This window comes from Thunnus maccoyii, chromosome 15, assembly GCF_910596095.1.
Source record: "Thunnus maccoyii chromosome 15, fThuMac1.1, whole genome shotgun sequence".
Taxonomy (NCBI): domain Eukaryota; kingdom Metazoa; phylum Chordata; class Actinopteri; order Scombriformes; family Scombridae; genus Thunnus; species Thunnus maccoyii.
The window spans coordinates 7,885,525-7,902,051 of NC_056547.1; the positions used below are offsets into that span (position 1 = coordinate 7,885,525).

A 16,527-nucleotide genomic window follows, 5' to 3' on the forward strand; every position below is an offset into this window, starting at 1 on the left:
GTTGGCAGTTATTGAGTGCGGCAGACAAAAGAAGGTGATTTTAAATGGAAAAGTAATTACTACAACCACACCTTCAACGCCTACAGGAAGAATTGGCAGCAGTGTTTAGTTGTTTAGGTAGCCTTGCTGTTGGCATAAAACCCTCCATCAACCCAGTTAATTACAATATTGATTGTAATTAATTAAATGTAATGAATGTATTGGAGATACGATGAATGAATTTTCCACTCTAACTGCTGGCTACCTGTGCAGAAGTTCCTCAGTAAATGCAATATAAAAGCAAACTTTTAAAGAACTACTTTTATGGCTGCCTGCCTGTCTGTCAATCTAAATGTCGGCACATCCCAGCCGCTCACCCTGGGCAGCAGGATCGTCGTGAGCAGCTCGGCCGATGAGCTCCTCTCCGCGGGCGCAGAGGGCGGAGAAGCTTGGCAGCAGTTTGTCCAGCTCCAGCCCCTGAGACCGGTGCTCCGCCAGCTGCTCCCTGATCTTCTCTACCTCCGCCGCCACCGGGGGAGGCTGCCGCAGCCGCTGAACCGCCCCCTCCAAGGTCTCCAACAGGGGGTCCATCTTGTCGTGAAACTGTAGACGGAAGAAGAGTTGGAAGAGACAGTTATGAGGAGGAGGAGAGACTGTGTTGAGGTTGCTGGATTTGGGTTTGATAGCTAGGTGACATTTTGAAAGTGGGAAAATACTGAGATATTATGTGGGTGGTCATCCATCTGTACTCAGACTACATCAGCTTTTAGGCTTTTTTTTAAAATAACTATTACAAGGAGTGGGTGCAGAGCGGAGAAAATTCAAGTGGAAGCCTTGTAGTTCTTTTATGTAATATCTCAATATTTCATTTTCAGCATGTCACCAAGTTGTGTAACTCTGACAAAGCTGGACTTGATCTACTGTATCACACAAGAGGGAGATACTAATCCAAACAGTACAGTCCAACCTAAAGGACTCAGGAGACATTAAAGGACAAGAGAGGAGACAGACTACTGAGTTGATGGGCTTTTTTTTTAATCTATCTGGGGGAAATTAAATTCCTTGATCACAACATAACACAACAAACCTCATATAGTCATAAGGGAAAGAATCTTATGATACAAAAGGAGCGCTACGACTGGTTTCAAGGACCTGAATCAAGCCTAGACTAAAATCAATCATCTCAGTTTTAGACTAGGCTTAATCCAAGTCTACACTCCTAGACAAAAAGAGATTTCTCTTAACAGTGTTTATTCAGTGGTATGTGGTTACTCAGGGTTGGTAGACACATGGTTTCAATCGATATTCAGATAATTAAAAGCTTTGAAATGTAGGAGAACAAATATAAACAGCAATAATCCAGACATTTACCATTTCAAAGGTGGCAAAGCTGAGGGACACTGAGTGCATTTAATGGATGATCATCTGTTATTTTTAAACAATATGTATTCAAGGACATTTGTAATTTGTCTATTTGTCTGTCAAGTTTAGTACTTTAGTGCTTGACCGGCATGAGATTAGTGATTTAGTATTAATTCATATTTGATTAGTCGACCAACTCGTGTAGTGTAACCGCGGCCTGAGTGTCAGTTTGATGTTGTCAGTCAGTGGTCTTACCTCTACCAGCTGGGTGATTGCAGTGAGCAGTGACCATGGAGAAAATGGTGGTGGGAGGGGGTGGGCAACACACACAGCACATCCACAATGAACGAGGGATGGGATGGTTGAGGGAACGAGTACGGGGTTGCATGGATGAGGGTTGATGAGGGGAGATTAGGATTAAGTTAAAAAAGGATGAGGGAGGAGAGACAAAGGGGGTCGGATGGTTTAGGGTCGGAGTGAGGGATGAGGACAGTGTGGAAGTGCAGGTGAAGGAAGAGAAAGGGGAGCGATAAATGGAAACGGTTTGAAGGGGATGGAGGGTGGAGAAACAGTACAATGTTAAATCCGAGACATGCGTACAGTAGAACTGACAGGCAATATCCACAGCAGCAACACAAGTGATTCAATGACGTCTCATGAAATGAAGTGCAAAGAGAAAATAAAAATATCCATAAAGAAAATTACACTAGAATAACAGATGATGTGACAGAGAAAAGTCAGAATGATGAATTTTGAGTGATAGTTTTAGCCTCTTGTTATTCATATATACACTTTTTACAATGTTAAATATACAAATAAACATAATACCTAGCTTTAACCAAACTTGAGACTTTGCACAATAAATCTTCATTATCATGTAGTGTTAACCAAGCAACAAACACTCACAACGACCTCATGCTGTTTAGTAATCATGTCACAGCTTTCCTGTCATGTCTGGGGCAGCAGACTCTAACTAAGCTATAAACACACCGGAGCCAAACAGCATTTACAAGTAATTCTTCAATCTGCACTCTGGGCCACATGCGTGTAGTTTAACAAATTAGGTCAATTCATCCACTAAATTTAATTTATGTTTAGTGAATTGAACTGAAAGTCATGTCAAAGGCTTCTGACGCTCTCTAGTACCCGAGTAAACTAAATAATAAAACATATTAGACTCAGGTCTGGTCTCATAAATCAAGCGGTAAAAACACTTATTGTACCTGTGCAGACTGGGACACTGCCTCGTCTAGGGCCGTTGCACGACCCTTGACCTCCGCTTTGATGGCCAGGTAGCGTCTCTCTGCCTCGGTGTAGCGCTGCGTCACCGTCGCACCCTCATGGACGCTGAGCTCGGCCAGCTGGGGTCCGATCTTCATCAGCTTGTCGATGTGGGGTTTGTGCTCTGCGATGGACTCTCTGAGCAGCTGGAGAGGAAGTTAAAACATGGAAATTAAGTAAAACTCTTCGTTTAGTGACGACGATGAGAAGAAAGCTGAGCCAGAGTGTTATTTTGTGTCATTTCTTACCCTCATCTGGTCCTGCTGCAGTCGTAGAGCGTCAGTGTCGATGGCTGGTGGCGGCAGCTGGGTGATGAGGGTTTCGGTCTCGCCCAACCACGGCTCCAGTTCCTCGTAAGTCTCCCAGAACCGAGCGACCAAAATCTGGGCCTGCTCGAGAGCAGCGAACCGCTCGCTGTGGCTCTGGCTCACTGTATCGTAACGAGCACTCAGAGAATCTGTCTTCACCTGCAGAAGAAGAAAAATGAAGACACAAAGATATTAGTTAAGATTCTTTTCGCTGCACTTAAGTTACAGTTTACAGTGAAGTCTTACTTCCTCTTCACTTGTTACCAGTGTAAACAAACTTAAATTTCTCTTCTTCTGCCCTTTTCTTACAGCTCTACATCCATCAGCGACTCACCATCAGTGCATCCTTTTGGGCGTCGCTGCAGGTTTCCAGGATGTCGTCTCTGGTGCCGAGGAGCTGATCCACAGTGTCTTTGTGACGGATGATGTCGATATTGAAGGCCCTCTGCACCTGCATCTGGGCTACAGTCACGTCAGGCTCCAGGCTGAGGGGACCGAGAGACGCCAACTTGCGCTCCGTCTCCCCGACCCAGGCCAGCTCTGCATCCACCGCCTCCTCATACTGAAAGGAGAAGTTAGTGTTTAGCAGGTTTAGATCCTCACGGTGAGAAAAGCATTAATTTCTACTGAGGTCGAACTGCCCGCAATACCTGTTGTGATCTCTGGATGGCGGCCTGTACCAGCTGTACACGTTGGTTGATGGTTTCAGCAGCCTGGCGGTATCGCTGGTTCGCATCAGCGACCAAGCGGTCCAGACCCTCGCGGGCTCGCCACGGCACCAGATCCAGCAGGGCGCTGCCCACCTCGTTCACTGTGTCCAGCACCAGACGCTTCTCTGCCGACACTTTCTTCAGCTCCTGAACAAGTGAAAAGTCAACAGTTAGTTTCGCAAACAGAAGCTATGATGTTAAATGGAAAAATGTACTTTTCAAATACGACTTCATTTACAAATGTAAAAGCTGAATTAACTTGACAAAACGACGAAGATTCCGTTATAAATGTGAGACTGAAAACGTATTAGAAGATAAACGCTGTAAATGTCATCGTAGAGTGAAAAAAACTGGACGGCAGCAACAAAATTAAATGGCAATAACTTTTTTAATAGCTTTTATAAAATGTTATTGAGTTCCCAGAAATTAATGTTTCTATGGTAACTCTACTGCGGGTAGGCTGATACTGGAACGGCTGAAAATGTCATTACACACAGAGGTTGTCATCAAATGAGCTGTTCTTTTCCAACAGCTCAAATAAGACTTTGTATGAACCGTTTTTTTTCAATTATGGGGAAATAATCTTTAAACATTGTTTAATGTTGTGTAAAATGTAGACGATTAAGTCTTTTAAGTTTTTATGAATTTATCACTCAAGTGCTCTCATCAATCATTCTGTGAGGCAGGAGTTTCTTGTTTTAAGTGTTTTCAACAAACCAATAAAAATGCAGAGGAAGTACATCTGTGCCGGTTAAATAAAACAACTGGAACCACTGTTATGTCTTACCATTTCTAACACATAACAGTGAAATATTATGTATACAAGGAAGTGGATGTTAATTCTTACACTGTTGTTCCAAACAATCATTTTGAACAAAGTGACTCACTGGCAAGAGATAATACACCAAGAAGCGATGAAGTGTTATGTGAATTAGTTAAACAATCCACCATCACTACTAAATACTGTATCTAACTGCTCTAACTTAAAGCTCTGCAGAGTGTTTATATGTTGTATTTCAAAGACACAAATGGATTTCTGCTGCTCAATGAAATAGTTTTAGTGATGTGTTTCTAATTGAAATGTATTTGCAATGGATTAAAATGTCCTTTTTAACAGAAACACAGTTTAATTTCATAAATAAATACATATTAATAAATCTAATCTTGTTAATTCCTCAAAAATCCCTCTCTTCTACACACAGCACACACACTTATCTGTTCTCCTCCTACCTTCTGTCTTTCCTGGTAGGCAGGAAGTGCATCAGGCTCCACACTGTTGAGCTCCGCCTCCACGCCGTCCAGCCACTGGTTGATGTCGTCGTGAGCGCTGGCGAATCTGGTGGACAGCTGCAGGGCCTGCTCCAGGGTGCGGAGGGCTTTGCTGCTGCCGGCCGTCATCTCAGCATAGCGAGACTTGATGCCGTCCAGCTTCTCTTGGATCAGGAGAACCTCCTCACCTGCAGGAAGACACGCGGGTCAGGTCACGGACTGTCCTGATGCTTTCAAAACTTCCATCAGAGTGCAAGTTTTCTGTTTCCATATATGACCCTTTTGCAGTTATCTGTTACGCGTAATGTGACTGAATGAAACACAAAACCAAATTCTTCAAATTCTTCTAATTTACATATTCAATAAAACAATTTCACCCATGGGTTGGCAGCTTGGCATAACTCTCACGGCCACAACATTTGCCTAACCATGTAAACATGACAGTGCACACACGCAGCGTATTCACTGGCCAACAATCAACTCGCTAATGGTGCTAGCAGTCGGCATGGCTAATATAATGAAATGTGAGGAGAAACACAAACCAGATGTTACCAGTTTGGTTCACCGCTGATCTAAAAATGTGTGGTTTGGATGTGAATCTACAACAACTACAAGAAAACAGTGTTCTCGTCTCTTTCAGCTGTTTTTCTCACTAAGCCTGTTCTTTCTGTGTCTGCAGAGACGCTGTGTGAACTACTGACAACACACATAAAACACTGAATAAAGAGCATTTACCCCTCGGCGAATATAACACAATGTGTATTATTTTTTTGGCTTCTCTTTTTCTTTCACAACAAAACTTCACACTATACAGAAACATTGACTGCTTTATTGATTTCATCATCTAGATATATAAAAGATGATTCCAGTCTAGACGCCTTCTAACACTAACTTTAAAAGCACCAAAGATAAAATTAAAGACCCTGAAAGCTTATTTGTATTGTTATTTTAATATCCTCTTTCTAACAGGAGACAAACAAGTCAGATTAGGATGAAGGTAAAGAGGTTTAGAGGTCAGATATTACCTGTGGTCTGTTTCAGTAAGGCTTGTCCATTCTTGATGGCCTGGTCAACTGTCTTCTTCCTACTAACAATCTCCTCGTTTAGAGCCTGAGAGAAGAGAAAGAGTGAAAGTTAACACCTGTAAAATAAAAATGTTTTGTCCTAAACACTGCGTGAGCTTCATATCTGTTCTTTACAACCATAAAGCAGAAGCTCATATTACAATCACACAGAAGAAAATGTTTCTGTCAATTGTATCATGATCCATCGTGCATCAAGCCCCACCAGTGTGTGTTACTGGTTTATCTCTATTTAGAGTTACTACCAGGAACTTTCATTTTGTGTTGGTTTTAGTGGCCCCTGTGGACAAAAGCAGTAGTGTTTTCCTGGAATGAAGACTGCATTTCCCATGAGCACCGCCAACTCGTGTCATAAAGATCTTGGCGAGTGTCTGCATTTGTTTTAGAAGCGAGTGAGAGAAAGACTCGACTTCGGCTATTTTTAATACTTTTTTCTTCCTTTTTTAAACACAGCTGTTTGCAGGACGCATAGCGATGAGGTAATGTATCTATTTGTGGTTATGTAAAATTAATAAATGTAACATGATGATGGTGAGACAAAGTAAACTTTGTTAATAGTACCATTCAGACACCTAGGTTACATATAAGGCTGCGTTCACATCAAATGCAGCGATGCAGCACCTTCCTGCAGGGTTGTACGGAGGTGTGGGTGTTTATTTGTGTTGTAGAACATAACTGACATGAAACTATCAGAAAATAACGTTTTATTTCTCAGATTCACTCCTTTGTTCTCACTACACAGCCGCTCGCTCTCTTCATTCACTCTCTAGCTTACTCAACCATTACTGCTGTCTCTCTCTCTCTCTCGTGCTCTCAGCTCGCTCACACTCTCTCTCTTTTTCTCTCGTCTTTTTTTAAATGTGTCAGGAAGCAGACAGCAAGTCTGACTTTACTTTTAACGTTATCAAACTAAGAGACTGGTGATGTCTTTATACTCTCTCATGCTACAATGCTACATGTAATGTAAACAAAGGCTCTTCCAGTCTGCGTGCTGTAAATAGTTTGTCTGATTTTGCGGGGAATCTGAGCCGGTGGCAGACATTAGCATTACCATATAGAAATAGCCTCTCTCTCTCTCTCTCTCTCTCTCTCTCTCTCTCTCTCTCTCTCTCTCTCTTCGTTGATGGTCTCATTTGCTTATGTAGGTCATATAGAGGCATCATGAGACTGTCTCATAACCAGTTAAAAGTTCCTTGTAGTAACTTTAACACTCTAATAATAATTATGATTTCATTTCTATCATGTTACACTGTATATAAAGTTATATGTGGATAATTTTGTGATTTATCTTTATTCAAAAAGATGATGTACTTGATGCCTTTAAAGCAAAATATCAGCTCATTACTATTACATGTGTATAAGTAATGTCCTTACAGTGTTACTGAGTACTGCTGTCATGTTCAAAAGGTTGACATTGATGAAGTCGTACCAGTGTGTGTTTGTGCTGCTCGGCTAGCAGCTGAGGCTGGTAGCTCTGGACGGAGACCTGAGACAGCCTCTGAGCCACCTCCGCCAGCCAGTTCAGCACCTCTACCTCATCCTCTCCGAACAGCTGAGCGTTGGCCAGCGCCTGCTCCAGCATGCCGGCCCGCCTGGAGCACCACTCAGCGAGCTCAGAGTGACCCGACCTCACCGCCCCGACGCGCTCGCTTAACCAATCGCGGTCGGCCGCACAGCTGAGCGGGGTCAGCAATTGGCTGAGGGACTCGAGGTGGTCAACCTCAGCTTCACGTGAGGACACGTCGTCTTGGAGCGCCTGGGAGGTGTTAAGTGTTTGTGTGTGTGTGTGTGTGTGATTGGTGAGAAGGTGAAGGGAAGTGAGAAAAGAATAGTAGAACAACAGAAAAAAAAAGATGAATGAAAACTTAAAATACGAACATGCAGATGATAAATCATATTTCAACAGGAAATCATAAATTGACGTCAACAGATGAGTGAATGAAATAACTTAAAACAACTTAACACAAAGAAAAAAAATGAATAAAAAGGAAATTCATCCTCACACGAGTGAAGCAAGAGATGAACTTGTATGAGGTTATGTTTGAGTTGTAACTAACTGATGTGTTTAACATGTGGCTCTTCATTCCTCTCCTGTCATCCTTCCATTAAGTTAAACTGAGACTGATTGGAGGAGCATTTCTGACTCCATATGCTTGTTACTATACGTTACTCTTGTGGTTTCTTGGCAGCACAAACATGGATTATAAAGCTGGAATCCCAATAATATTTAGAGCTAGTCTCTCGTCTCCTGCTGATTGATTCATATAATAATTTATGATCACATTTCATTTTTTGGTGGCATCAAACTTGTGATGTATCCAGCAGGGGGACGGTGGTCTCTGTGACCTCGAGGCCAAACGGTACCTTGTGCTTGACGATCTGCTGGGTGATCTTGGCCGTCTGGGTTCCCATGGGCTCGGCGGAGCTCAGGCGTCTCTCGGTGGCGCTCAGCCATTCCCCCAGCGGCTCCAGGGCTTCGTGGAACTGAAGAGCCAAAACCTGCAGCTCCTCCAACTGCCGCTGCCTGAAGGGACGAGACAGAGAGAGGGAGGGGGGGGGGAGGGAGGGGTTGTGTTTTTATTGGTATTTTATTGCTTTCACAGATATTTTTTTTAAAATTTTGGTATGTCGCTTGCTCGACCGAGACCTGATTTTGTATTATACAGCTGTCATCTTTTTTATAAACACAGTTTATCAAATGTTCATGGAATTCTTATGATGTATAACTCAATTTTAAAGAATTTCATAAACATACAATTCATTATTGCAGTGATTTGAGGCATACTGAGAGGGAGGCTGCCTTTTTCTGTATGTGTGTGTGTCAGTATAAGACTTATGCATTAAGGATGATACAATCATGCCTTATAGAAAGTTGTGAGGCATGAATATGTTAGAGATATTATACATTAGGACTCTTTATGTGAGCAGAGCCATCTGAGCTCTGTGAGTGTGCCCTGTGTGCTCATGTTTCCCCCCAGAGAATCATTACTTTCCCTGGTGAACAGAAGAGCCTCTGAAATGACTTGTAGACCGCAGAAACCAAAAGTAATGATACAATCCTTTCGTGTTAAAAAGAACCACGCAGAGTTGACAAGGGGAACATAACCACTAAATAACATGTTGTTGAGGTACACCACTGATAACTTTCCCAAACCACATATTTACAGCAAGTCAAATCTGTGAATTTTTCTCTGGTAAATTATTTGTGTTGACTTTTTAGATGTAAAAACAGGCCAAAACTGGTGTGCTTGAAGTGCCAACAGTCATTTAGAAATACTTAAGACATTAAGCATTAACCACATGTGCAAGGATGACCAAGAGCAACATCATAATTCAGTATTTATTACTGGAACTAACTTCCCTTCTCCCTTGGTCAGAGATTAAATCAGACGAGCTGGTGTGGATTTTAGTGACTTGCTCCAGGACTTTTAGCGTAGCAGATGCTGGCACCAGAGCAATGCCGCTGCCTCTTGCACTATAGCGGAGACTTACCTGCTGCTGGCCTTGTCTAGCAGGTCAGTCCACCTCTCTGCCAGACTCTGGAGCTGGATCTGGATCTTCTCTTGGTCCTGAGTGTCCGCTGTGACTGCGATCCTCTCTCCCTCAGCGCGGATCATCTCCACCGTCGGCCTGCGGTCGTCTAATAATCTCTGGAGCAGCTGGAGGAAGAGAAACACACACACCGAAGTAGTATCTAGTTTACCATAGGGTGGACAAAACTGTGGAAAAATCTCTCAGTTTATAATGTAACACAACTCAACGGCACCACAAACAGCCTCCAAAAGCCTCCTCGTGATTTATTACAGGGCTGTTTTATTAGACTGCATTACTGAAAGCCAGGTGCACCGAATAAACTGGCAACCGAGTGCATACTGCTAAACTAAATTTGATAAATTGTACTTTTTCTAAGCGTCAACATGTTCCGTAATCAATCCGTCCTTAAAAGCTAATCACTGCATGTTTGCAACGGGACAGAGTGTTTACACTTGTGGCTGAAACAATCAGAAAATGTGCTTTAGCCAAACAATTGATCTATTCTTCTAAACATGCAGGAAAAAAAATTGTTTGATTTGTTACAGAACATGTGTTTGAGGCATGAAATAAGCAAATAGGGTGGGAGAATTTATCCTGCTCTTCTGGAAATGTCTCCTCTGAAATGTTTCTAGTCTGTAAAACCAGAAGACTCAAGTTCTCAAGTATCTTTCACGTTTGAATGATCAAATATTATTTTATAAGGGTAGAATCGGCTTTTCAAAAGGCAGACGTGTCATTTTGGAGCAAACTTTTATTCACTTTCTTTGGTATCAAACTGTTCTCACATTAAAAACTAACATACACGACTGTTCCTTCCTTCCTGCGTAGACAGAAGTCTCTTTCTGTTTTGAACTGGTCCTAACGGCTCGGTTCAGCTCCTGAAATGCACTTCTCTCCTCAGTTTACTCTCTCCCTCGGCCAAACACTGACACCGCTCTCCGTCACGGACGTAAACACGTGTGATTGATCGCCGGCCCGGACTACAGCGCTCTCATGTGCACAAACACAGGAAGTGTATGTTGGATAAACAAGGAAAAGTGTGTGAGGGTGTCTCTGAAAACAATACATATCCACCGTGTGTGTGTGTGTGTTTGTTTTTATGCCAGTCTGACTGGCAGACGGTCAACCGAGGCCGCTTGGATGCCAGGCAGACGGATCATTGACTGTGTATGTGTGTGTGTGTGTGTGTGTGTTTGTGTTTGTCATTCAAATATCTATTGTTTGTGGTTGAAGGACACTGAGGACATTTGAATATCAATAATGTCTAAATTCACCCTGTATGATGGTTAGAAAAACAGGTTTTCACAATAAAATGATGAAAAATTAATAACAATCTCAAAAAACTGTCATCTGTCATTAAGCTGCTGGACAGTCGGTTACTGGCTGTGTGAGGCTTACGCACAATTTGTATTTGTGTATATATTTATCTCCGATTTCTGTTTTATATTATTTACAGTGATTATTATTCTTGCCATGTTAATCGTCTTGCATTTGCACTACCTCCATTTGCACGTACTCTATCATAGTGACAGCTCTCTGTAGTGGTTCTGGTGGTTAGACTAACTTCACTGCTGTGTTTGTATTCTTTATTCTTGTGTATTGGTGTTTTGTATGTGTTGTATAAGCTACTGGTTGCCTAAATTTCCCTCCGATGATTGATTCCACTAAAGCATGTCAGCTGGAGCTCCCTGCTTTATGCTTCAGGTCTTATCTTCACTATTAATACAGGTTTCTTATCACTTGTGTCATCTCATGTGAAAGTCAATTTTATTCTCCACTCCATACATCCTTCTCTCACCTTTTGTTCTTGGATCTGGGCCTTGACCACGCGGTACTCTGCAGATGGAGGTTTCTGATTGACCACCAGCTCCTCTGTGTCGCTCAGCCAGCTGAGCAGAGGCTCCAGAGCATCCTGGAATTTCCCACAATGCAACAGGGCTTCCTGTAACTGGGCAATCCGCTCTGCAACCTAAGGACAGTGAGAGTAGTTGATAAGAGCAGAGATAATCCAAAAAAAAAAAAAAAAGAGAGAAAGCGGTTTCAAGCTTTTGATTTTTCTATAAAAACATCATCATCAGGAGCAGGAAGCAGCACAAACATATAGAGTCGTACCCGCTTGTTGAGTGAGTTCCATCGGAGGTTGGTGGTCTCCAGGTCGTGCTCCAGCGCCTGGGTGTCCGTATGTTTGGCTGCGCTCTGGATCAGACCCTGACCCACCGCGTTGACGTGCTGCAGCTTCGGCTGAATGCTGTCCACCTGGTCTCTCTCCACCGCCTGGAAGAGGGAAGGAGAGAGAGAGAGAGAGTGATTAAGTGATGGGTTGATTTGTCATTAATAAAAGAATGAAAGAAAGAAAAGGCGAGAGAAGAAGGAAGTATTAAACTAGGTCTTAGTTTATTTGAAAGAGTCACAGTATGACAGTATAGTAGCAGCAGTCAAAAATACACGGTGCATTCAATCTGCGTGACGACAAATGGGAAGTGAACTGTCCCACATAATTTACCTACATATAGAAGTGACTGGATATTAGAAGATGAAAGACAGACAGACAGACAGAGGGATGTGCAGAGATAAGGGAGGAGTGGGAGACAGGAAGGGAACTGGAGAAATTAGGGTGGAGGGAGGAGAAAAAAAGAGGAGGGGGAGAGGGGGATTATGGGGATTAGAGGGTTAGACGAGTAAGGGGCTGGCTGGAAAAGGCTGAGTCGACAACACACGCACACACACTCACTCACACTCATTGTAGAGTACACTAACACACTTGCATGGGTGCACACAGCCTTCACACAAAAAAAAAAAATTTACACACAAGCAGAAACACATTTATAGCACAACTTCGCCTGTCTGGCCACATTACTCACACACACACGCCACAGTGGAGGGCTGGAGCCATCTTGTGATGACAATAGAGGCAGATATCCGACACTAAAGACAACCAGACTTTACTTCGCTGGCCGAAAAAGACAAAGCGGCAGCCAACACAGCTCCTCACTCATAGTGAACATGTACGACCCCTATATCCAAATACGTTCAGGATGTGAGACCCCCAACAACGACGGATATTAGATTTGATTTCACTCAAAAGACTATTTATAGATGCAGAAAATCATTTCAACCATTATTATTATTACTTACAAACTTATTTATGTGATTTATCATGCAAAAAATAACAAATATACACAGGTTCAAGCCTCTGAAATATATGAATTTGCTCCTTTTCTTTGTTTTACACCACTGCAAATTATATATGTATATATATATATAAGTTTTTAAATGTTGGTCAGACCAAACAAGCAATTTAAAAACAGAAAGTTCACAGTAATTGTGAAGGCATCTTTTTTATTTTCTGGTATTTTATAGACTAAAGGAATCAATTAAATTTGATACCATGATAATAATAATACAATAGCCCATGAGGCGCCATTATGGCCCCATGATTAAACTATATGACTTTTCATTATTTCTTTTGATTTCATAATTTGAACTATAAAATTTGGTTCCAGCCTGGTTAGCTCATGTTGTTCCTCTAAAGGGAACAAAAATGGGGAGAAAAAAAAAAAAAAATACTCCAAAACCAAAAGCTAATTCAATGATTGTGAGAAAAAAAACATTCTGCTAAATTCCTGTAAACCGTCCAACGATTTTCCAAATCCACAAAACAACTTTCACAATTTCATGTGCTTCAACCGAATCCCTGACCGGTGGGAACCTTCTTAACCACCACCGACTAAACATCTCACCATTTGGCCGCCCCGTAGACAAATTACTGTCAAACGGAGGTCTGTGGAAGTGATGTGGGGGGTCGCTGACATCAAAACGTTTAAGACGTCCTGACATTCAAGATAGGCCCTCAGAGGGAGAATTAGGTCTGGCGGTCTAGTGATGCTGCGGCAGCCAAACCCCGACGGCCACACAAACAGACAGATTCACACACACACACACAAATAACCAGACGTGCAAAACTGAGGACACACAAAAACATTTTGGTGAGTCTAAGGGCTGGAGGAAAAATAGCTGGTGTGACAATACAGAGCGAGGGAAAATGTGAAAATGAAGGTTTGGGTTTCAGTAAAGTACCATTATGGCCTGGAAGAAGTAGCAAAAAACCACAACTGTTGTGGGTGTCCAATAGGAAAAATAATAACAACTCATTACATATCATCATACGCATGATTGTATCTTATGAAATAAATGAAAACATGTGAAAAATAAATGCTGTTTACTTTACTTTCTTTGTGTGTCGTCACATGAGCAAAGCTTTGATCTTATGACAAATGATTTTATGACCTCCAATAAACATCCAGGTGACTAACGTGGTTCTGACAGACTAACGGTGGTTCTGAAAGGAGATTTGAGGACTAGACTGTTCACCTGGAGAGGAGAGTCTACATTTTTCAGCAAGTTCAACTCATTTTCACCACAGAAATGAAGCAATACGGTAGTATTAACAGGATAAGCGTGACTTAAAAGCTGGATAAAAGTAAATCTTTGATGTTATATTTCAGCGCTGAATGTGAATCCTGTTAGTTTCCACTGAATTTTCCGCCAAAGTGATGATTCTTTGATGATTTCTGATGAAATACGCACCAAAAAAAACCAAACAAAAAGTCTAAACAAAGGATTTTTTTTAATATCTCATCACTTTCAGAGATGGGAAACTGTCAAAGCCTGAGATTTATCACATGTTGAGGATGTTTACGATCCTGCAGACACACTGTTGGTGTTGCAGATCGGCTTGAAGTGGTTGAGCTGGAACGTGTTTCTGAGTCTTCGCAGTGGGTCATAATCAAAGGGTTTACAGGTTTCTGCTCATCTGGTTTAAATATGGCAGCAAACTACAGGTTCTCCCTGCCAAGACTGTTTCTCTGTGTGTGTGTGTGTGTGTGTGTGTGTGTGCATATACTTCCAAATCAGTGCATGTGTTTGTGTGTAGTGTGCACAAGTATGAATCTATATCTATAATTGTGTGTTTGAATAGAAATGATGAAGTGTTCCACAGGTATAAATGTGTGTGTGCACCAGTGAATATGAATGAAAAGTGTGTGTGTGTGTGTGTGTGTTCCTGTCCAGTTTGGATGCAGCTGTGTTGTGGTGATGGGCGTCATCGCTGCTTGGAACAGGAAGTCTGTCGGCCAGAACAACAATGAGCTGTAGCCATGACCTGCTCCACCCTACGCCTTATCCTGGAGTGTGTGTGTATATGTCTGTGTGTGTGTGTGTGTGTGTGTGTGTGTGTCAGAGATAGAGGGGAACCGAAAAGGAAAAAACAGGGAAAGTACACCCATTCATCATCTAAACATACACTAGGATGTATATGAACGTGTTATAGGTTGTGTGTGTGCTTCTTTCCATTCTCCCTCCTCTTCTTCTTCCTTTGTTTTTTTTTTTTTTTCCTCTCTCTCCTCTCTATTTTCCTTTCTGTCTCTTTTTCAGCCGCCCTCTCTGCTCTTTCTCTCCCTCGCCAGCTCGGAGTGGTTGAATCCACTAAACCAGAGCTCTGGAAAATGTCCCACATACTTGTCATTCTTCCCCACCTCAGCCAGCACACAGCGACTCACGCACACGCTCTTAACCCAGCTCTAACTTAACTATCAGCACCGCACTTGTCATCCTCGTGCCTACTCCTCCTCCTCCTCCTCCTCCTCTTCCTCTCATCATGTCATCACTCATCCCTCTACCTCTTCTGCTTGCTTGCTGCTTCGTCTTGCTCTCCCCCTCCTCACCCCCCTCCTCACACCGCAGCTGCCTCCTCTTTTCTCCCACTCTTCCCTACTCCGTCTCTCCATCTGGACCACAAATCCACACTGGCTTTCTCACATTAGCCGCAGTTCAGTGTGGACAGGCGATAAAAACACTGGGATGAAAGTAGATCTGACTAAAGCTGGGGGAATGGAGATGAGAGCCTGATACTGGCTAAATACTGTTTGCATTGATATGTCTGGTTAAATAGAGATCAGTTTGAGAGGCTGCTGAAACGTTATGAAGAATTGATAAAGTATTGATAAATATTTTAAATTTTTACCACTGCAGGAATTTGCAGTCCAGTTCTCGGTGCTTTGTGCCAGATTCAGTAGAGAAAGTGGACAAGTTTGATGTGTCGATAAGTTACTGAAACATTTCCAGAACAACAAAGATAATGAAACTAATAGATGGAAACATCTGCTGGAGGTAGAGATGAACAAGAGAGAAAAAAAAAACATCAATTTTATCATGTTGGACAACATTTATAACATCCATCACACCTTTTTTTAAGTCACTGAACACCAACGGTCCTCTCACTGGTAGCAAATCAGGTCAAACAGTGTGCATGAGTGTGAAAGCACATGACTGTGTAACAACATACAGCACATACATGTAGGGTAAAGCTACGGCTAATTACATTTATGATCCTAATAATCTCAGTAATATTCTGATCAACTGTGTGAACTTTTTAAGAATATGAGCAGCCAGTGAGTGTACGTCTGCTGTGCATGCACATATGTGTTGATGCTCTATATTCTATATTTAGCTGTCATCTGAGGAGCTAATAACGCCGAGGAGAGGAATGGCTGCTTTCATGGCGCGTGTCCAAAACATCACTCAAGGGCAATCAATTTCTTAATCAAGACAGATGAGGAACATGTTACTCCTAATCTAAACACAGATCGTTACTAATAAAAGCCCCTAAGGATGTTTACCATAACCTGCTAATGTCATTGCTGCATTTATTGTCTAATGAGAACTAATAACTTCATGCTTAGGGAAACTGACAACATAAAAAATTTGCATCCCCCGACGACAAAATGTATTTCTGAGCGTTCAGGATGTTGTCCGGCTCGTTTTCCAACATGTTATCGAGGCTTTAAAGTTGCTCTCTGAACTGTGTCCTCTCCTTTCATCTTCCTTTTCCTTCATAACTGATTTCCATGACTACGTGATGGGTCTATCTAGCGGTCATACTAAAAAAAATGTCTTTAAAGTGTTGCCTCTGAAACTAGTGCCACAGCTGGACTGAAATGAAGG

General features: G+C 42.2%; 1 protein-coding gene across 13 annotated transcripts in view; it reads right to left on the minus strand.

Annotated features, from left to right (window-relative positions):
* Positions 1–16,527, minus strand: part of macf1a (microtubule actin crosslinking factor 1a) — a 236,795-nt gene that overhangs the window by 21,534 nt on the left and 198,734 nt on the right. For 10 of the 13 annotated variants that reach the window (XM_042434975.1, XM_042434969.1, XM_042434978.1 and 7 more), the window contains 13 exons: positions 11,638–11,799; positions 11,324–11,494; positions 9,484–9,650; positions 8,356–8,515; positions 7,421–7,747; positions 5,935–6,019; positions 4,871–5,097; positions 3,581–3,787; positions 3,265–3,492; positions 2,871–3,089; positions 2,565–2,768; positions 1,597–1,605; positions 357–582 (listed from right to left, as the gene is read on the minus strand). In XM_042434975.1, the coding sequence (XP_042290909.1) occupies positions 357–582; positions 1,597–1,605; positions 2,565–2,768; positions 2,871–3,089; positions 3,265–3,492; positions 3,581–3,787; positions 4,871–5,097; positions 5,935–6,019; positions 7,421–7,747; positions 8,356–8,515; positions 9,484–9,650; positions 11,324–11,494; positions 11,638–11,799 (2,392 nt within the window). The remainder of the gene's footprint in view (positions 1–356; positions 583–1,596; positions 1,606–2,564; positions 2,769–2,870; positions 3,090–3,264; positions 3,493–3,580; positions 3,788–4,870; positions 5,098–5,934; positions 6,020–7,420; positions 7,748–8,355; positions 8,516–9,483; positions 9,651–11,323; positions 11,495–11,637; positions 11,800–16,527) is intronic. The other 3 variants (XM_042434970.1, XM_042434982.1, XM_042434981.1) reach the window with 1 other exon arrangement.